The sequence below is a fragment of the Bison bison genome, unplaced genomic scaffold (assembly GCF_000754665.1).
Source record: "Bison bison bison isolate TAMUID 2011002044 unplaced genomic scaffold, Bison_UMD1.0 scf7180017864171, whole genome shotgun sequence".
Lineage (NCBI taxonomy): Eukaryota > Metazoa > Chordata > Mammalia > Artiodactyla > Bovidae > Bison > Bison bison.
In genome coordinates this window covers 68270-89961 of record NW_011494743.1, presented here as the reverse complement: position 1 = coordinate 89961, position 21692 = coordinate 68270, and the positions used below count along the sequence as shown (strand labels likewise).

The window sequence follows — 21692 nt, the reverse complement described above, 5'->3', positions numbered from 1 at the left end:
ACAGATAGCTCTAGGAAATTTTCCTTTCTGTTTCACTATCAGGGCTTGAACTACAGCTCAGCTCAACTAACTAAATACTCAAAGCAGGATGAATTCAATTCCACAGGACTCCTTTGGTTGATAGGCTCATTAACCTAACAGAGTAATTTGCATAATCAATAGTATTGTTTCAATAAGTAAGAAACACTGGTGTAATCCTTACGGCTGCAAGCAGATGCTGAGCTCACATTTTCAGTGTTCAGGTCTCTCTGAAGGGGCTTCCCTAGTGGCTCAGATGGTAAAGAATTTGCCTGCAGTGTGGTAGACCCGGGTTAGGTCCTGGGTAAGGAAGATCCCCTGGAGAAGGGAATGGCTACCCATTCCAGTATTCTTGCCTGGAGAATCCCATGAACAGAGGAGCCTGGTAGGCTACAGTCCATGGGGTTGCAAAGAGTCGGACAAAACTAACACTTTCAACATTTTTCTCTTTGAAGCAACAAGGTAATTAAAATAACCTTGGCAGTGGTGCCTGGGTCTTCCTATTAGAGGATCCTGGTGTCCAGCAGCACCTTCTCTGTTTGCAAAACTGGCCCCTATACTGCGTGTGGTGACTCAAGAAGCAGCACAGGGAAAAGTCATGTGGCTCTTTTGGTTTAATTGACGCTGACTGCCTGAGAGGACTCACGGAACATATCTTTGGGTGTGCACACTTCTTGTTCACTGCCTAGTTAACTCCCAGTAGTCTTAAGAGCTGCCCACATCTACCATGTCCTTTCAGTCAAGCATCAGCTTCTCAAGTATTTATTTATTTACTTTGTGGTTGCACTGGGTCTTCACTGCTGTGCACGGGCTTTCTCTAGTTGCAAAGCGTGGGGCCTGCTTTCTCATGGTGTTGCTCAGCTTTTCCCTGCGGTGGCTTTTCTTGTCGCCACGCACAGGCTCTAGTGCAGGGACTTCAGGAGCTGCAGCGTGCAGGCTCCACAGTTGTGGCTCATGGGCTTAGTTGCTCTGTGCCATGTGGAATCTTCCCAGATCAGGGATTGAACCCGTGTCCCTTTCATTGGCAGGCAGATTTCTCTCCACTTTACCACCAGGGAAGTCCCACTCTATCCATTTTTGAGGAATGGTTAAAATAGTCCAAGGAAAATACTTGATACCTGTGTTCCATTCTTACTGTTTTTAGTAATAATCACTAAGGAAACTTTAATAGCTCTCTTTCCCTTTCCCAGGTATTGATCTAGTTACCATTTCTTTGCAGCGTAACTTAAATATCCATGAATCTGATATAGGAGGGGGTGCCTTTTAAGGACTATTATCTTCTTTTCTCCCATGTGTTGGCTTATCTAATATTCAGAGACTGTGCCTGTAGAAAAAATGTAGAGAAGCTGTTTCGATCGTAAATGAAGCTTATGCTTTGTTCTAGGAGAAGATGACTAAAGATTCAGCTGACAGAATCACTTTATTAAATTACAGTATAGTCCTACTTTCCCAGATGTTTGACTTTTACATAAAATTGTTTTGTCTTTCTAAGAGAGGTGGTTGGTGTCACCTGAACCTTCAGACAGGTGAACCCAGACAGCATTTGGAAGCAGGGTGTGTAGGGATGGCACTGACCAGTTTCCTGTCTTCCTTCTGTCAGAGAGCCCAGAGAATTCGTGGAGAACTCCGAGTGTGTGCAGTGCCATCCAGAATGCCTGCCCCAGGCCATGAACGTGACCTGCACTGGACGCGTAAGCAGCATGTTTGATGTTACCCCCGCGCATCAGCTGCAGACCCGCAAGGGTGACCCACCACCATCACCCCGTGGCTGCTAGACCACCGTCCAGCCCACTCCCCACACTCGGGCCCGTCCCGTCCCGTCTCACAGCCATCAGGGGCTGTGACTGAGGGGAGGTCGGCATGTGGCCTGGCTGGCTCGGGCACTCATCTTCTGTGTCCAACCCCCAGACGCACACGGTGGTGCCTGGTCTCAGACCACAGATCAGGGTCCTATGAACAGGGTGCACTGACAGCCAGCCTTCACTGTTCCTGACACCTGCCACCACCGCTTTATCATCTTAATCAAACGTTGCCACATTCTTATTTAACAGTAGTTTAAAGTTATTTGAAGGAGGTTTTTTAAATCACAAAGAAAAATTTTCAAAATTCAGTTTCATACCTACATGTTCAGTAATATTTTAGAGAGTGTAAGTGAGAATGAAAATCCCTCTCACACCAATGTGTTCACATTGTTAATTCTCAGTATTACTTATATGAGGAGCTCTATTTGAATTTGAGCTGTAACAGTCATATCTAAATCTACTGATGGAAAATACTTTTCAGAAGTTCTCTGAATCAGACAGATGATGATAAGGTTTTGAGGTACAAGCTGCCAAAATAGCTGGTTACAAAGTAAACCACTGGTTTTTAGGTTAGTGTTGGGTTAACTTTTCATCAGTGAAATAAAATGATTGGTGCTGTTGATTGACTTAGTCATCTGATTGTTCTCGCTCTGGGAACACTCAGTCTTTGAGACATAAGGGTGCTTAGCCAACAGGCAGACCCTCCCTAGCCACCTTACTTCAGCCCTTGTGAAGTGTGTGGATGCAACCCAGGCAGCCCTAATGTATCAACAAGTTTAACAAACAGAACCAAATTTAGCACAGCACAGTTAATTATGCAGCCACTGTGTTTCCACCTGCCACCTTCTCAACACTGGGGAAACGCAGGTGTGGGTTTGCTTAGCTTTGCCTTGGCAAGCACAGCTTCCCACAGAAGCCCCTCAACTTCAAGCATGATTCACAAGGAAGCCCATCTGAATGATAAGGATGTAAATACACATGTAGGCCAATCAGTGTTTTAACAAGGAAAAATGCCCACAAGGTATGAAGTAAAGTCAAGTAAAACACCCAGTTCAGTTTCTTTTATGTTTTCATATACAGTACACAATTAAGTCAGGAAGGCTTTATTCTCACCTGTTAACAGTGGTCACATCAGGCAAGACACAGTCAGAGAAGAATTCGTCCACTTGAAGCATTTCTACATTGTTTGACTTTTTTTTCGTGATATATATTTTAAGTAAAAAGTTACTTCATTCTGAAAGACACATACATAAATATTTGATTTATGAAATGGTTTTTCTGCCTCGGTGCAGGGACCAGGCAACTGTGTAAAGTGCGCCCACTACATTGATGGCCCTCACTGCGTCAAGACCTGCCCTGCTGGAGTCGCGGGAGAGAATGGCACCCTGATCTGGAAGTTTGCAGATGCCAACCACGTGTGTCTCCTGTGCCACCCCAACTGCACCTATGGGTGAGTCAGGGAACTCTGGGTCTGCAAGAGAAAATGCAGACTCATAAACTGAAAACATTTTCCAAACTGTGCAGGCGGTAAAGTACAGAGCTTTGTATTAGAGTCAGGTCCTCCGGGTGTTCTGGCCCTACGGCCATGGCAGCAGCAGTGAAATCTCACGGGAGGTAACGGTGCTCACCAGAAAGCCTCTCAGCGTCTCCAGGTGTGCATCATGCCAGGGCTCTGTTCTGCTGTGCCAACAAGTGCAAACAAGGGTAAGGGGCAGCTGGGATGAACACGAGGTCCTACCCTATCCTCAAAGGTTTCTACACATCTTTCCAGATGACTGGGATTCCTGTGGGAATCCTTACTGTTTTACAATTAATGGAAGATAACATTGCCTAGAATGTTCCTTAAAGAAGCTTTTTTTTTCACTACAGTTAGCTGAAGCACTCTGAACATTTGTATCTTGTTTACTAAAATAATAAATTTGGCAATGAAACTAGACTACTTCTAGAAATCAGAAGGAAAAGTTGAGTTCTCATATATATTTCATATTCCCTTCTATCTCTCAGTCCTCAACCTTACTTAGAACCGTTACTCTTCTCCAGAGCCATCTCTTACTAGCTCTGTGGCCTTTCGAAAGTGTATCACCCTGTCTGTGCCTCACTTTTCTCATCTATAAATTAGGTTAATACTACTGCATTGCTCACAGGATTTCTGTGATCTTAATACACGTAATGTACTTAAATGGTGCCTGGAACACATGCGTGCTCAATCAAGGACTGCACAAAAGGAGGCGTGGGGCTGTTGGTGGTGGTTATGATGTTCATAAGCAGTGGTGGAGCCAGTGTTGGCGGTAGTGATGGTGATAATTGTGATTGTGATAATGATTAGTGTCCTGAAGGGATGCAGAACCTTCCAATTAGACTTCCAAAAATCAAGAGTCTTGAAAATTTTCCAAATATGTCCAAATATTTTAACTGTATTTGTATGTACAAAAATGGTCTTAATGACCCAGATAATCATGATGGTGTGATCACTCACCTAGAGCCAGACATCCTGGAGTGTGAAGTCAAGTGGGCCTTAGGAAGCATCACTAGGAACAAAACTAGTGGAGGTGATGGAATTTCAGCTAAGCAATTTCAGATCCTAAAAGATGATGCTGTTAAAGTGCTGCACTCAATATGCCAGCAAATCTGGAAAACTCAGCAACAGCCACAGGACTGGAAAAAGTCAGTTTTCCAGTTGTTTTCCCAAAGAAAAACAATGCCCAAGAATGTTCAAACCACTGCACTGCTGCTGCTGCTAAGTCACTTCAGTTGTGTCCGACTCTTTGTGACCCCATAGACAGCAGCCCACCAGGCTCCCCTGTCCCTGGGATTCTCCAGGCAAGAACACTGGAGTGGGTTGCCATTTCCTTCTCCAAAAACCACTGCACAATTGCACTCATTTCACATGCTAGCAACGTAATGCTCAAAATCTTTCAAGCTTCAAAAGTATGTGAACCAAGAACTCCCAGATGTACAAGCTAAAAAGCAAAGGAACCAGGGATCAAATTGCCAACATCCACTGGATCATAGAAAAAGCAAGAGAATTCCAGAAAAACATCTACTTTTGCTTCGTTGACTACACTAAAGCCTTTGACTATGTGGATCAAAGCAAACTGTGGGAAATTCTGAAAGAGATGGGAACACCAGACCACCTTACCTACTTTCTGAGAAACCTGTATGCAGGTCAAGAAGCAACAATTAGAACTGGACATGGAACAATGAACTGGTTCAAAATTGGAAAAGGAGTACATCAAGGTTGTATATTGTCACTTTGCTTATTTAACTTGCATGCAGAGTACATCATGAGAAATGCCAGGCTGGATGAAGCTCACAGTGGAATCAAGATTGCCAGGAGAAATGTCAATAACCTCAGATTTGCAGATAACACCACCCTAATGGCAGAAAGGGAAGAGGAACTAAAGAGCCTCTTGATGAAAGTGAAACAGGAGAGTGAAAAAGTTGGCTTAAAACTCAACATTCAGAAAATGAAAATCATGGCATCTGGCCCCATCATTTCATGGCAAATAGATAGGGAAAAAATGGAAAGAGTGACAAATTTTATTTTCTGGTCTCCAAAATCACTGCAGACGGTGACTGCAGCCCTGAAATTAAAAGATGCTTGCTCCTTGGAATCAAAGCTGACCAACCTAGACAGTGTATGAAAAAGCAGAAAGGTCTGCTTTTGCTGAAAGGTCTATATAGTCAAAGCTATAGTTTTTCCAGTAGTCATGTACGGATGTGAGAGCTGAACCATAAAGAAGGCTGAGTGCTGAAGAACTAATACCTTTGAATGGTGGTGTAAGAGAAGACTCTTGAAAGTCCCTTGGACAGCAAGGAGATCAAACCAGTCAATCCTAAGGGAAATTAATCCTGAATATTGACTGAAAGGACTGCTGCTGAAGCTGAACCTCCTATACTTTGGCCACCAGTTGCAAAGAGCCGACCCATTGGAAAAGACCCTGATGCGGGGGAAGATTGAGGGCAGGAGGAGAAAGGGGTGACAGAGGATGAGGTGGTTGGATGGCATTCCTAACTCAAGAGATGTGAAGGACAGAGAAGCCTGGTGTGCTGCAGTCCATAGAGTCACAAAGAGTCAGAGGCAACTAAGCGACTGAACAACAGCAAATACGGAGGAGTCTGGGCCTGGAGACAAGTGATTTGGAAATGACTTGTACCCTGGTCAATTTCCATCATTTAACCTTCTTCAGTTTCAGCTGTTACAGGGGTAAGTGGAAGGGCACCATCTTTCCATGACCCTGTGGTCCAGAAGTTTCAGTCCTGGGTGACTGAAGAGTAATCCCAGCAACAAGTAGGAAGCCTAGGGATCTCCTATGCCGTTTACAAGTGATTTTCTTCCCCCTCTAATGTTAGTCTAGCCTATTGATGTGTTCCAAGTGACTTGGAGTATTTTACCAAGTTTAACATCCAAAATCCCCACTAAAACCAGTAAGTTAATTTGGCTAGGGCTAACATTTTTATAATATTTTGTATTTCCAGTCAGGAAATGATCATTTCTTCATAAATTATTTTATGAAGAAATAAAATTTCTTTTTTATTCTTCATAAATTCAGATATTCTTCAATTAAGTTTTACAGTTTTGTTCTTTCGTGTTCTGTCTGTATTACATTTGCTATTGTGAAATGGCCCTTACTTAGAGTTTATCTTCTAATTTATTATTTCTAATATATAAGATAGCTTTTGATTGTTTTGGCGGAGGTGTATAGTCATCTCATATTGATGGTCTTTATTGAACTTCCTTTGAAATTAATGTTTTAGTTCATGTTCTTGAAGTTTCTGGGAAAACAATCATATTGTCTCCAGTAATGGTATCTTCATCTCTTTTCCAAAAGTTTCAAATCATATTACAAAGGCCAGAATTTCTAGAATAATGTCAGATACAATAGTAGTGGATATCTGAGTTTTATATCTGATGATTGTGGGAATGGCTATAATAAATCACCATTAAGAACATTATTTGCTATTACTGTGAGTTACTATCTTGTTAAAGAAACAGTTATCTACAGTTACCTACAGTTATTCCTACTTTTGAACTATTTTTGTTAATCCAGAATGAATTTTGAATTTTACCAGACCCCTCCTTGACAGAAATTTTAAGATTTTTAATATTTTTCCCTTTGGGTATATCAACATGCTGTTATATTGAGTAATTTGCAAACTCTACAAAGCATGATATAAATGATAGTTTGCTAGTTTCTCACTCAATCTATTTTTTCATATTCTTCCATAATAAGGAATTTTGGAACAGATTCTCTTAAATAGAATGATATTACCCATAAAATATATGTTTCCTATTTTTTTCTGTCTTTTGGAAATAACTGTATTTATGTATGTGTCTGTGAACATGTAACACTGATAGAAAAGCATGTAGTTTTATGTAATCTTGTTATTACTATCTGTATCTTCATCCAAAAGAATTATTTGATAAAAAATGGGTTTAATTTTTTAAATATGGATAAATATTGATAGGATAAGGGGAAATAAGAAACCGTGTCTTTTATTGTGTATCTATGATGAATACAGCATCATCAAACAGATAGTCTCATTGATGTCTCAGAGCAAGCTCACTGCTTTTCCATTTGTATTGTTAAAGCAACACTTGGGCTCTGGAGTCATTAGCCTGCAGTCACAGAGCCCAGGTTATGGGAGCATACCTGCTTCAAGAAGCCATCCTGTTCCCACAGGGGAGGTCTGGTTACCCAAGGGAATGGGTCAGGAAACTCAAAGGCCATCCACTGTTGAATGGAACCATATTTTATAATAAGGTATCAGGGAAAGGTTTCTTTGAAATTTTATGCCAAAAAACTAAATAATATAACATTTTGCCAATTTTAATTACATGTAACAAAAAAATAAATGGGAGACAGACAAGCAGTAATTTTTCTGACTAAATTAAATGATAGCATGATGCAGCCTCTTTTGCCTGATATTTGACAATCATTTCTATAGACTTATGCAGGGCACCATCAGCTTTCTTATGGACCTCTTAATCCTCTGATACTCAGATCATCCCCTCTTACCACACCTGTCCTGTCATTGCCCTCGTCCATCATCTCTTCAAATGCAAAGGCTAAGCTCTGACTGTGAGTATCTCTTCTCAGTAACTTCTTGCTAGAAACCCAGTAGGTTTCCCAGCAGCACTTTCAGAAGCTGCATGAAACCTGCTTCTTGTCCAAAGTTTGCAGTTCCAGTTTGCACCACTTTGCGTAGAGTTCCCATTTTGTTACTTTCTGGAGACTGACAGGAATAATGGGAAAATATAAAAACACTAGCGAGGAGGGATATATTGAATGGTCATCCGTTCAGTTCAGTTCAGTCGCTCAGTCGTGGCCAACTCTGCAACCCCATGGACTGCAGCACACCAGACTTCCCTGTCCATCACCAACTCCTGACACTTACTCAAACTCATGTCCATCGAGTTGGTGATGCCATTCAACCATCTCATCCTCTGTCATCCCCTTCTCCTCCTGCCTTAAATCTTTCCCAGCATCAGGGTCTTTTCAAATGAGTCAGTTCTTCACATCAGATTGCCAAAGTAGTGGAGTCTCAGCTTCAGCATTAGTCTTTCAAATGAATATCCAGGACTACTTTCCTTTAGGCTGGATTGGTTTGATCTCCTTGCAGTCCAAGGGACTCTCAAGAGTCTTCTCCAACACCACAGTTCAAAAGCATCAATTCTTCAGCGCTCAGCTTCTTTATTGTCCAACTGTCACATCCGTAATGACTACTGGAAAAACCATAGTTTTGACTAGACAGACCTTTGTTGGCAAAGTAATATCTCTGCTTTTTAATATGCTATCTAGGTTGGTCACAGCTTTTCTTCCAAGCAGCAAGTGTCTTTTAATTTCATGGCTGAAGTCACCATTGCAGTGATTTTAAAGCCCAGAAAAATAAAGTCTTTTACTGTTTCCATTGTTTCCCCATCAATCTGCCATGAAGATGCAACTGGGTGCCGTGATCTTAGTTTTCTGAATGTTGAGCTTTAAGACAACTTTTTCTCTCTCCTCTTTCACTTTCATCAAGAGGCTCTTAAGTTCTTCTTCACTTTCTGCCATAAGGGTGGTGTCATCTGTGTATCTGAGGTTTTTGATATTTCTCCTGTAAATCTTGATTCCAGCTTGTGCTTCATCCAGCCTGGCATTCAGCATGATGTACTCTGCATATCAGTTAAATAAGTAGGGTGATCATATATAACCTTGACGTACTCCTTTCCCCATTTGGAACCAGTCTGTCAGTCTGTTGTTCCATGTCCAGTTCTAGCTGTTATTTCTTAACCTGCATACAGATCTCTCAGAAGGCAGGTAAGGTGGTCTGGTAGTCCCATCTGTTTAAGAATTTTCCAGTTTGTTGATCTGTGACTGATCCACACAGTCAAAGGCTTTGGCATAGTCAATAAAGCCGAAGTAGATGTTTTTTTGGAACTCTCTTGCTTTTTCGATGATCCAATGGATGTTGGCAATTTGATCTCTTGTTCCTCTGCCTTTTCTAAATCCAGCTTGAACATCTGGAATTTCCCGGTTCATGTAATGTTGAAGCCTGGCTTGGAGAATTTTGAGCATTAACTTTGCTAGTGGATGAGACAAGTGCAGTTGTGCCATACTTTGAGCATTCTTTGCCATTGCCTTTCTTTGGGATTGGAATGAAAACTGTCCTTTTCCAGTCCTGTGGCCACTGTGAGTTTTCCAGATTTGCTGGCATATTGAGTGCAGCACTTTCACAGCATCATCTTGTAGGATCTGAAATAGGTCAGCTGGAATTCCATCATTTCCACTAGCTTTGTTCATAATGATCCTTCCTAAGGCCCACTTGACTTTGCATTCCAGAATGTCTAGGTGAGTTATCACACCATCAAAGTTATCTGGGTCATGAAGATCTTTTTTGTATAGTTCTGTGTATTCTTGCCACCTCTTCGTAGTATCTTCTGCTTCTGTTAGGTCCATACCATTTTTGTCCTTATTGTGCCCATCTTTGCATGAAATGTTCCCTTGGTATCTCTGATTTTCTTGAAGAGATCTCTAGTTTTTCCCATTCTGTTGTTTTCCTCTATCTCTTTGCGTTGATCACTGAAGAAGGCTTTTATCTCTCCTTGTTATTCTTTGGAACTCTGCATTCAAATGGGTATATCTTTACTCCATTGCCTTGCACTTCTCTTCTTTTCTAACTATTCTCTAAGGCCTCCTCAGGCAACCATTTTGCCTTGTTGCATTTCTTTTCTTGGGGATGGTCTTGATCACTGCCTCCTGTGCGATGTCATGAACCTCTATCCATAAGTCTTCAGGCACTCTTGTCTATCAGATCTAATCCCTTGAATCTATTTGTCACTTCTACTGTAGCAATTTGATTTAGGTCATATCTGAATGGTCTAGTGGTTTTCCATACTTTCTTCAATTTAAGTCTGAATTTGGCAATAAGGAGCTCATGATCTGAGCCACAGTCAGCTCCCAGTCTTGTTTTTGCTGACTGTATAGAGCTTCTCCATCTCTGGCTGCAAAGAATATAATCAGTGTGATTTTGGTATTGACCTTCTGGTGATATCCATATATAAAGTCTAGTCTCATGTGTTCTTGGGAGAGTGCTTGCTATGACCAGTGCACTCTCTTGGCAAAACTGTGTTAGCCTTTTCCCTGCTTCAGTTTTTACTCAAAGACCAAACTTGCCTGTTACTCCAGGTATCTCTTGACTTCCTACATTTGCATTCCAGTCCTCTATAATGAAGAGGGGATCTTTTTGGAGTGTTAGTTCTGGAAGGTCTTATAGGTATTCATAGAGCCATTCAGCTTCAACTTCTTCAGCATTACTGGTCGGGGCATAGACTTGGATTACAGTGATACTGAATGGTTTGCCTTGGAAATGAACAGAGATCATTCTGTCATTTTTGAGATTGCATCCAAGTACTGCATTTTGGACTCTCTTGTTGACTGGGAGGGCTACTCCATTTCTTCTAAGGGATTCTTTCTCACAGTAGTAGATATAATGGTCATCTGAGTTAAATTCACCTATTCCAGTCCATTTTAGTTCACTGATTCCTAAAATGTTGATGTTCACTCTTGCCATCTCCTGTTTGACCACTTCCAATTTACCTTGAGTCATGGACTTGACATTCCAGGTTCCTATGTAATATTGCTCTTTACAACATCAGACTTTACTTCCATTATCAGTCACATCCACAACTGGGTGTTTTTTGTTTTGTTTTGTTTTGCTTTGGCTCCGTCTCTTCATTTTTTCTGGTATTATTTCTCCACTTTTCTCCAGTAGCATAATGGGCACCTACCGACCTGGGGCGTTCATCCTTCAGTGTCATATCTTTTTGCCTTTTCATACTGTTCATCCATTAGCAGATTTTTTTTGTCTTTGACGATTATGGTTTTTGTAGGAGATAACAGATTATGAGAAAAGGAGAAGCCTGTGTCTGGTGTAGGGAGGAAAGTCCGTAAGCTTTTAGGGTCAAGACTACATTGTCTGACACCATGGAAAAGGGGTCTTAGACCCTCAAGACCAAGAGGAGTACAATGCAGAGATGAGAGCCCTTTGAATGAGATAGAAAATGATGTGTACACCCGTGGAGGATTCATGCTGATGTATGGCAAAACCAATACAGTATTGTAAAGTAATTAGCCTCCAATTAAAATAAATAAATTTAAAAAATAAAAGAAGAAAATGACTAGAACCATATGGCAGTGTACACCAAACAAGCACAAATCCTGTTCACACACCTGAACGGGGCTTCTTCATCTTTCCTCTGGCCAAGAATGTTAGTGTTCTCCATCAAACTGGAATATTCAATCTTGCTATTGAATATTCAGTCTTGCATTGACAAATATTGCTGTACTTCAAAACCAACTTATTCTGCCTTTTCATCCGTCATCCTATAATCAGAATAGCAGATGGTGGTGCCCCCCCAGAATGGGAACCCAGCTGCTGAGGGGATGCGTTAAGACAAATGCTATCTATGCTTCGTGTATGACATCTTAGTTGTGTGGAAGAGGGTGAAGCCAATTTCTGGCTTTCCGGGTCTGCCATCATCCCCATTTCCCTGCCCTGAGCTGCACATTGTTACTTGTCTGCCCCCACCTTAATCAGTGTGGCCCAGGAAATGGTTCTGATCTCGGCTCCCTCCACCTCCTGCCCACATGGATGTTCTAGAGCCAGCTGTAAGGTATCTGAACCTCTGTCAAAAGTAAGACATGAAAACATTTCAATAACAAAGATCAGAGGCTGCCTACTCTGTTCAATCCCTATCACAAACTGGACACTCAAAACTACTTGCTGAGTGAATGAACAAATGAATAAATGCATGATAAACAAATGATTAAGCAATATTGAGACACATTGTGATTCTAATGGTCTAAGAGTAATTTGACACATGTCACCTTATGATTTAATAAAAACTCTCCAAGAAAAAATGATAAATAAAATGATTGAAATGTGTCTTTACCTTTCAATTCCTACAGCTGTGAAGGACCAGGTCTCGAAGGCTGTCCACAGAAAGGGTAAGTGTGACACTTTGTGTGTGATGACCTGACCAGAAACAACCAATAGTTCTGTGGGCAAGGGTAATGCTTTCTCACTTTTCTGACTCCCCTCTGCCCTGGCCTCTCTTCATGCTGCAGTCAGTATCTTAGCAATGAGGTTTTCCATCATATCACCACCCTGAAACCAGTCAATGACCTTTGTTATATTCATTCTTTCAATTTGTTCTTCTCTTTTCACCCACCCTTACTATCCATGGAACATATACTCTGTACAAATTATTCCTTTTACCTTTCAATGGCCCCTTCAAAATAGTAAAAACCCATTAATTCAAACTACATTAACTAGGAGAATAGTATAACTCAAGACAGGACTTTTTTATGTGCTAAGAAGAATGTGTTCTAAGTACTACTCACATAAAGTACATTTGACACTTAGGAGAAATTTGTAAGAATGCTGGCACATTTTTTGTGTGTAAATTGTGCTACTAATTATTCTTTGATATTCATTAACTGCCTGAAAATACAAAGTTTGCCAGAAGCTCAGATGGCACAGGTGCTTGAAAAACAATAGCTTTATAAAGATTCTAAATTCAGAATCTACTCATTCAGACAGTTCTTTCCCCAGTGAGTTTTGGGTGTTTGCTCTCCCCTGGTGGGGGAAGGGGGTGGGGTGGGGGACGACTGCAGAATGACCTAACTTATCTATGACAACTCTGCTCTCTGTGTGGAAATCCTGTCCCTGCCTTACTCCTCCACACATTCATGCAGTATTTCACACGGTTCTCATCCCATGTTATAAGTTCAGGATCCCTCAAGCAGTCTCCACAGTTTTGAAAGGGTCCCTCCGTCCAGCCTGGCCAGCAGACATCACATGGGGAGGGTGTGCTTCTAACGAGTGGAGACACCCAGGGGAGACACACAAATTCCTGCAGAAAGCATGACTGACTCAGCTATTTTTCGAGTTATGTTCCCTTAATCAACAGACGACAACATACTCTTCATAGCGAGAAGTCCAAATGATACCCAGTTTAAAAATCCAAAAAGGTGGGGTGAGGAGGCTATTATACTGGAGAAAGTTGAAAACCTGCCCTGGGAATAGTAATCTGCCTCTCTTTCTCCTTGACAAGCTGTGCACTATCGCACTGAGACAGTTCTAAATGATGTCACAGCATCCACACACATGGCAAATATAGGACATGCCAACATGACAAACCAACCCCCCTTGTGTGTCCGCCAGGCCCAAGATCCCGTCCATTGCCACGGGCATCGTGGGCGGCCTGCTGCTGGTGGTGGTGCTGGCCCTGAGCGTCGGCCTCTTCATGCGCAGGCGCCACATCGTGCGCAAGCGCACACTGCGCCGGCTGCTGCAGGAGCGTGAGGTGAGCTGGGCGACCACCAGGCGGTGTCTTACAGATGAGATTGCATGACTGAGCTTTATTGTAATGAAAAAGCCAGGAGAATCTCTGAATGTCCAGTTATAAGCAAGTCCGTATACACTTTGGTACTTGCATTCAGTGACATGCAGCTGTTTCCAGGGTAAGTCCTGCTGGCGGTTACCCAGCTGTGGTGCCCACCACCCGGCTTGTTCTGCTCAGTGGTCGGCGAGGGGGAAGCTGGTGCACAGAGGCCCGTGAGTTGCTGTGAGCACAGGAGGTGTCACTTTGTAAAATGCCACAGTTCCCACCAGTGACCAGTATTGTCTCTGACACCATGATTTCAGGAAAAGGTCTTCAGGTGGTATCTGTGACCATCCGTATGTCTCTCCAGAGACATACAGGGCCTGGGGGCCAGAGCCCCCAGGAGGAGGGACCCATGGCAACTTCAGCAGCATGGCTCTGCAGGGCTCAGATGGGCTACCAAAATGACCATCACACAAGCTTGCCTTCCCCCCAAGCTTTCCTAGCCTGGTCACAGAAACAGAAATTGCACTTATTGCCCAGGAGCTGTTCTGTTCAAGGTCACATGCTTTGGAGGATGTGGGAGGTGTCAGTCCCGGTTCCTTATGTGTCTCTCACCAAGTTCCCTAGAACAGGTATCCCCATCTGGGGAGTGAGTGGGGCAAGCTCTCTGGGCCAGAGCGTGAGCGCGCCTCCTGCCATATGGAGTCAGGAGCTGCCACCCCATCCCTGGGCCATGTAGGCAGGCATCAGCTCTTCCCCTTGTCTCTCACAGCTCGTGGAGCCTCTGACGCCCAGCGGAGAAGCTCCCAACCAAGCTCTCTTGAGGATCCTAAAGGAAACAGAATTCAAGAAGGTCAAGGTGCTGGGCTCAGGAGCATTTGGCACCGTGTACAAGGTGAGCCTGAGGCGCCGAGACTCGAGTCTGGGGCCGCTTCCTCTGCTGTGGTCCTTATCACAGTGCAGTGCTCTTTGTGTCACTGAGGGTTCAGGAAATTCCAGTATTTTTCTTAGGTTGTCTAGATTAAATCTTTTATAATCAGAGTGACAAGGAAGTGGTCCACTTGGGCACAGATGATTTCCTGGAGGACAGGGTGAGTTTTCAGAGGATGGGTGGCACAAGTCAATCTGAAAGAGTGTGGCCTGTATCTGCAGGGCAGCATCTGAATAAAGCCCAGCTCAAAACAGCTTCCTCTTCATTTATTTTTTCTATGCCCTCTTTGCTTAGTCTAATCACAGTTAGTCCTAGACCCAGTATCTCAGAATTCTGTATACAGTGACTCATACTGACTCTGTAACTTACATGAGCTGAAGGGTTTTATCTAACTACTCTGATTCCTGGGACACAACAGCTAAAGAGCTGCTGAGCTGTCATGACTCCCAGCCTGGGTGGCCTTGGGTGCAGAGCTGTGCTTCCTCACCCTTTGGGGTATGGCCACTAATGACACCCAGCCAGGCCAGGAGCCACATCTTACATGTGTGACCACTGCCAGCCAATGACTTCTCCTCTCTTTGTTATAGGGACTCTGGATCCCAGAAGGCGAGAAGGTTAAAATTCCTGTAGCTATCAAGGAATTAAGAGAAGCCACATCTCCAAAAGCCAACAAGGAAATTCTTGATGTGAGTTTCTGCTTTGTTCTCTAGCTATCTGCAGGCCTGGACATCAGAAGCTACCTTTTCTCGTGGTTGGCAGCACATTTCTGTGTTCTGGACTTTCTCATCACCACATTCTAAATGGTCGCTTTTCACTTTTGCTGTATTTTTTCCTTCTGGCTACACAGTTGGTATAATTCTCCCTCATAGAGATGACTCGCTCTTCTGTTCTCTTAATGCCCCAAAAGAATGGGAACCTGTGGTCCCTGGGCATCCACTAGGGGCTGGTGGCTTCCCCCTGCCATCTCAGTGATGCCTCTGGCTGGCCTGTGGTACTGTAGCTGTTGTGTTCAGCATGCCTTGGGAAAGAAACAGAGACATGAGGCAGCCTGCTCAGGGTCACGAAGCTAGGTAGGTTTCCAGCACCAGGTTACTTCTGATTCTGAAATGAGTGTTCTTTTTCTTCCACCAAATATCTCATCTTTGAAATGGCTTTTTAAAGGTACCTAGGATTAACAATATCATGCTCCATAAACTCTATAATCTGTTGCTCACCTTCTGTACTTTTTCTCAAAATAATTTAAATGTTTCCAGCATCTGCTGAGTGCTATTTTATGGAGTCTTTGAAATACTTCATAAGGTTATTATTGTTACATGCTTTTACTTTAGATTCTGCTGAACTTTTCCTGGCTTCCTTTGGACCTTCACTAGCCAATGAGGGCTCTGCATGGTCTTAGAAAGAGGCTGGAAGAAGGAGGAGCCAGCCTGGCGTTGGGCAGAACCTACTTCAGGCAGAAGCTCAGAAAGTTCTGAGGGATGCAGCCTTGCGGGCCCCAGCTAACAGCACTGCCACCACTCGCTATGGGTGGATGTGGGTTTTTCTTGCTCTTTTCCCAAAGCAGAGCCAGTAAAAGAAGAGGTGGAGGGGCTCAGCAGTGAGTTAGGAGAACAGTCAATGAAAAAGGAAAGTGACTGCCTTTACTGACTCAGAAATAGTTCATCTTGCAGCCAAGAAAGACAAAGGTCAAATGTAATATTTCCCCACTCATATCTAACCGACAGAATAATATGGTAAGCAAAGCAAACAGGCCTTTTAAAAAATGTGTTCAGACACTGAGCTTCCCAAGAGGAAATCCTCTCCATCCGCATTTCTCTAGGCAGCCTTCCCTCCATTCGTTTTGCAGCAGGGAAGTCCCACTGCAGTATTTTCTTTGTGAAGGATGAATTATTAACACAGTGTAACAGGAAATCTCACACACTGTTGATATGCTTATCAAACCAAGTTATCGTTCATTTTAGCAGTTTACAAATTAATGAGTCTGTTAATATAATGTCAGTTCCTATTTACGTAACCATAAGAAGTGTTACAAGCAAGCCATTTGTGAAGTCTCTTCACTTACAACCTCTAGCTCCTTTTCCTACACAGTTAAAAAGAAAATATTTTAGCAAAATTTGCTTCCTTATTTCACTTTTTACTCATTCAAGACATTCTAATAACTGTCACAAAATGTGAATTTTGACAATATTCTCTGTGCAGAGTAAGGGCAATTTTGAAGATAGTAGCAATACTTTGAGAAAGAAGTAGTTCTGCTGAAAAGGACCCTCCAGAACCCCTAACCTGGAGGAAATCTGCTTTCATGGGGCAGGGGTAGGGTAGAAAATAGAGAAAGTGAAGACTTAGAAAAAGTGTTTAAAGCCCTTTTTGCCTCTTGCCCTGTCTCTGGGCTCCTCTCCTTCTCTCCCTCTGGCCCATTCCTGCTTTCTTCTTTCTGCTCTGACACCCACCCTGTGGCTGTTCTGGGAGAGGACAGCAGCCTGAGGCCTTGGTCTGCTTGTCCTGAAGCTCCGTCTGCCCCACAAACACAGAGCCACTCTCGTAGGCTGGGTGCTGCCATGGGGAGCCCCTAAGGAAAGGGAAAACTAAAGCAAAGGCAGTTTCAACAGTGAGTTAAAGGGCAAGTTAATCCTGTGACCAGGCTGCCCAGGGGGCTGAGTGTGGGCTTGGCTCACACGCACTTGTAAATGGCTCCAGCTTCCCCTGGTTTTACTCCCCTACCCAGGCCAGCACTAACGTCCAGCACACATGCCCTCTACCCTGGGTGCACGATGCCATCAGTGGTGGCTTAGGTACTGGGAAGCTTCAAAACTATTCTTAAAGCTGGGCATATGCCTCTCCTGAAGGAGTTTAATGTTTAGTGAAATCCCTTTTCCCCAGTCCTTAACATAAACTAGTTCACAGATGAGGGAGACATGCAAGAAAGAAGGCCCAAACAATCGTTTCGACAACTGGACAAAATAATAGATTTTCAAGGTAAACAAGCCTCAGAGGCTCTGCTGCCACGTGACTCTGACCTCAGCCTTGGGAGCCTCTGAGCGTGGGTTCTGCCTGCCAGGCTCCAGATTGATCAGAGATGGTGAGGAATACCAAGCATTCTTGCTGTAGGTCACAGAGCACCTTTGAGATTCCAAGATAAACAGTTAAGAACAAATCTCACGTTAACTCCTGCACACACTGAACAGGACACGTGACTGGACAGCATCCCCGTTGAGCTCAGGCTTAGACGTGCAGAAGGGACACCCTAGCTCGGGTGCTGTACCAGATTTTAACAGGAGCTAGGACCTGGCAGGGCTCCAGGCTCTGTGTGGCCCGACACCCACACCCGTGCTCCACTCCCTGAGCCCTGGGTCAGCTCCTCACGGCCCACAGCAGATGGGCTGCTCAGGCTGCTCTGCTCTGCAGATTTTTCTCCCCTCTGAAGTGAGTACAACATGTTTCCAAATCTCAACCAGATCTTGAGAAAATAGAAACAGCCAGAGGATTACTTTGGTGTTATGGTTGTACAGTTTCCCAGACTCGGGAGAGAGATGTGATTTCTGCTTTTCTGGCAATCACAAGGCCTATTAATTTTCTCATAGACTTTCTAGTTTAAATTTAGGGTGGGCATAGAAACAGCATGCAGAAGAGATTCATATATGTGCTCTGTGTTATAAGGTCTAGGGCTTTCACTCAGCAAGTCTTCCCCGGTCTGTGGGGTTAATCAGTAGCAGGGAGGATGGCTGAGGGGCCCCGGAGGCCAGCGGCCTGGGGCGGGAAGACTCTAGTGGGCCCAGTCCTGACAAGAAGTGTGATCTTGGGCATGGTCCACTGGGTCTCAATTTCCTCTTCAGACGAATAGTAGCTTCAGGAGGAACCACTTGCCTGCCTTCTCCAGTCCTAAATTTTTATCAGTTGTTGTTGTTGTTTAGTTCCTAAGTTGTGTCTGACTGTTTATGACCCCATGGACAGCAGCACAGCAGGCTTCCCTGCCCTTCACCATCTCTCCACGTTGGCTCAAACTCCTGTCCACTGTGTCAGTGATCCCATCCAACCATCTCATCCTCTGTCGTCCCCTTCTCCTTGTGCCCTCAATCTTTCCCAGCATCAGGATCTTTTCCAATGAGTCAACTCTACACATCAGGTGGCCAAAGTATTGGAACTTCAGCATCAGTCCTTCCAATGAATATGCAGGGTTGATTTCCTTTGGGATTGACTGGTTGATCTCCTTGCAGTCCAAGGGACTCTCAAGAGTCTTCTCCAGCACCGTAATTCGAAAGCATCAGTAGCTTTTTATCAGTAGCCCTCTGAAAAATGAAGAGCTGTCTGAATGTCCATAATATTAAATATCTACTCTGCTCTTTAACATTGTGATGCTGCGTTTACAACCAGAGGAGAAGGGCCGCCTGCCCATGAAGGTGGGGTACCGCCCACTCAGGGTGCTTGTTCTAAAACAAGTAGCAGAGCTGCAGTCTCTCTTATTAGTGAAAGCAACAGGGTCTCTGATTTGTGTGATTTCAGTGTCGTTCAGCTGTGATGTTTCTAAGGTATTTCTAGAGGTGTGTTGGGCAGCACGGAGGCCCCACAGGGGAACAGGTGTTGGGGAGAGGGAGACACTAAACAAGTTCCCCCTCCCTGCAGCTCACACAGCACACCCGCCGGGATGGGTCCAAGAATCAGCATTTCTGGCAATTTGGCCAGCAGCACTGAGCCTGCTGCCCTGAGCGAACAACTGCAAGAAGCCAGGAAAGTTTAGCTTAGATGGGAGTCAGAGGCCCTCAGAGGAGGGGTCAGCCAGGGAAAGCGGAGGTGGAGGGGCATTCCGGACAAAGCCCCTGCTGGGGGCGAGTGTGGGAGAGCAGTGAGCGGGTGGAGCAGCAGCGCCTGTGGGAGGAGAGCCCAGGGAGGCGTGGCGGCCTCCCCGGAATGGTGAGGCCCGGGCAAGGTTACTGCAGACGCTGGTGTTTAGGACACCGAGGACATTTGTGTTTCGGACTCTGCGTTCGCCCCAGTCCCTCCACCCATCTGCTCTGTCCCCACTGTCCGCTCCTGAGGCACAGCTCCCGGCAGCCCCCTCAGATGCCTTCACCTCCCAGGCTGTGTTGGCTCCTGCACAGGGAGCCCAGCCCCGACCACATCAGTGGGCAGAGCGGGAAAGGCACCTCTGAACTTTCTCTTGGAGACGAGGTGGTCCCTTTTGTGTCTGTATAAAAGGTCAGCATCCTTGTACTCTAAAGGGAAAGAGATTGAGTTTATTGGTAGAAATTTAGGATTCCCTAATTCTTAGACAAAAACGAGGCCCGGCTATGCGCTTGGTTTAAATGAAGTCAGCTTCCTCCAGCCAAGGATAGCACAAGAGTTAAAATGAAATCCGTGGTCGTGAGTCTGTGTCAGGCCTCTGCCCTGGCCGCCTCTGAGTCAGCAGGGGTAGGCTTGGGGGAAGTGGTTTTCCTTTCCCAAAACTGCGGCCAGCAACACAGACCACCTCTTAAGAGATGAATCCTGGGTCGCCCACAGCGTCTGCGATCACTGCAGGTATAACGTCCTCTCTCCGTTTCAGAGCCGGCACATGTACACAGAAAAAGGCCTTCTTTCTCCGCTGTGTGTGGTAGAGGTGCCTGTGGTGCCAGCAGTGTTGATGGTGGGGTGGCGGATGGGGGGGGCTCCTCCTCTGCCCACCACAGAGGAGGAGAAGTGAGGACTGACCTCCCAGAGCTGTCACCATCACCTCTATGCCCGTGGTGAGGGTTCCTTAGTCAATGGCCAGGTCATCATCAGGATGTGGGTTGCCACCCGCCCCAACAGTGTTTTAAACTGAGGCATCTTTGGCTCTGAGGCGGAGGTCCTCGTAATGACTCAGCATCACCCAAACTTGGGGACATCGGGTCTTGTTTTCACCCAGCACTTTGCCAGTGGCGAGCACTGCTGCGGTCTCTCTGTGGTGCCGAATGCCACCTGCAGTCAGAGGATGCCTACGTCCACCAGATGTCTGGTCACTGCTTGGCCTCACGAGCCAGAGATCCTGTGTGAACATCCACTGCTCTAGATGTTTCATGTGCCCATTTCCACACTTAGACTCCAGTTGGGTTTTTAATCTAGGAAGGGTCTGCCTGCTTGGTCCCGTAGCCACGTCAGGGAGCCGCGCTGATGTGCCTTCTCCTCTTCTCCTGCAGGAGGCCTACGTGATGGCCAGTGTGGACAACCCCCATGTGTGCCGCCTCCTGGGCATCTGCCTGACCTCCACCGTGCAGCTCATCACACAGCTCATGCCCTTCGGCTGCCTGCTGGACTACGTCCGCGAGCACAAGGACAACGTCGGCTCCCAGTACCTGCTCAACTGGTGTGTGCAGATCGCAAAGGTAACGCGCTGAGAGCCAGCAGCCAGGACCACAAAGCAGGCCCAGCAGCCACCTCTGCTTCTTGCTGTGCCTGCACCTCCTGGGCTGATGTGATCGTTAGAGGGAACCCAAAGAACAGTGGCAAGAGGCAAAAAACAACCACCAGGAAGTCAACAATTACATTCTCTGTCCTAGGAAAGCAGGGAGTTTGTCAGGAGAGATGTGTGTGTGTGCGTGTGTGTGCGCGCGCGTGCGTGCGTGCATAGACACAGTGTAGACTTTATTTTGGATTAAGTTGAATTGATTGTCTTTGGCGTCAGATTAGTGCCTCCCACTCCACATTGAAAATCTAATTATTCAGCTACATTTGCACAGTTGGGTGCTCTCAGAATGGTTCATGTTAGTGTCTTATTTCCCTGGCATTCTTTTTGTTGAACACTATGGTAATTTGTAGCAGAGGATGAGGTATGGCTTTCACGCAGGCAGAACTGGCAACAAAACCAGCAAACCAGCCCACCTGAGGCTATCAGGTGACAGAGTGCTGGGTGGACAGGCAGGTGCTGGCTCTGATGTGTGGTGGCAGGAGGTCAGCAGATGCTCCTTCTGCTTCCTGAGGCCCCTCATACGTTCCGCTGTCAACAGGCTAGACTGAGGGAGGAGCCGGTGGGGCGGTAGGCAGACAGTGACCAGGTGGCTACACTGTGAGCTGAAGCCAGGAGCTGAGCGGCAGGTATTTAGCTGCTCATGTGGCCTCACAA

The 21692-nt window shown here is 45.0% G+C and overlaps 1 protein-coding gene across 1 annotated transcript in view; it reads left to right on the top strand.

The window, feature by feature from the left end:
* EGFR (epidermal growth factor receptor) overlaps positions 1–21692 on the top strand; it is a 158601-nt gene that overhangs the window by 105644 nt on the left and 31265 nt on the right. Inside the window, exons 17-23 of the mRNA XM_010842153.1 lie at positions 1619–1709; positions 3113–3270; positions 12272–12310; positions 13530–13671; positions 14465–14587; positions 15211–15309; positions 20770–20955. Coding sequence (XP_010840455.1) covers positions 1619–1709; positions 3113–3270; positions 12272–12310; positions 13530–13671; positions 14465–14587; positions 15211–15309; positions 20770–20955 — 838 coding nt within the window. The remainder of the gene's footprint in view (positions 1–1618; positions 1710–3112; positions 3271–12271; positions 12311–13529; positions 13672–14464; positions 14588–15210; positions 15310–20769; positions 20956–21692) is intronic.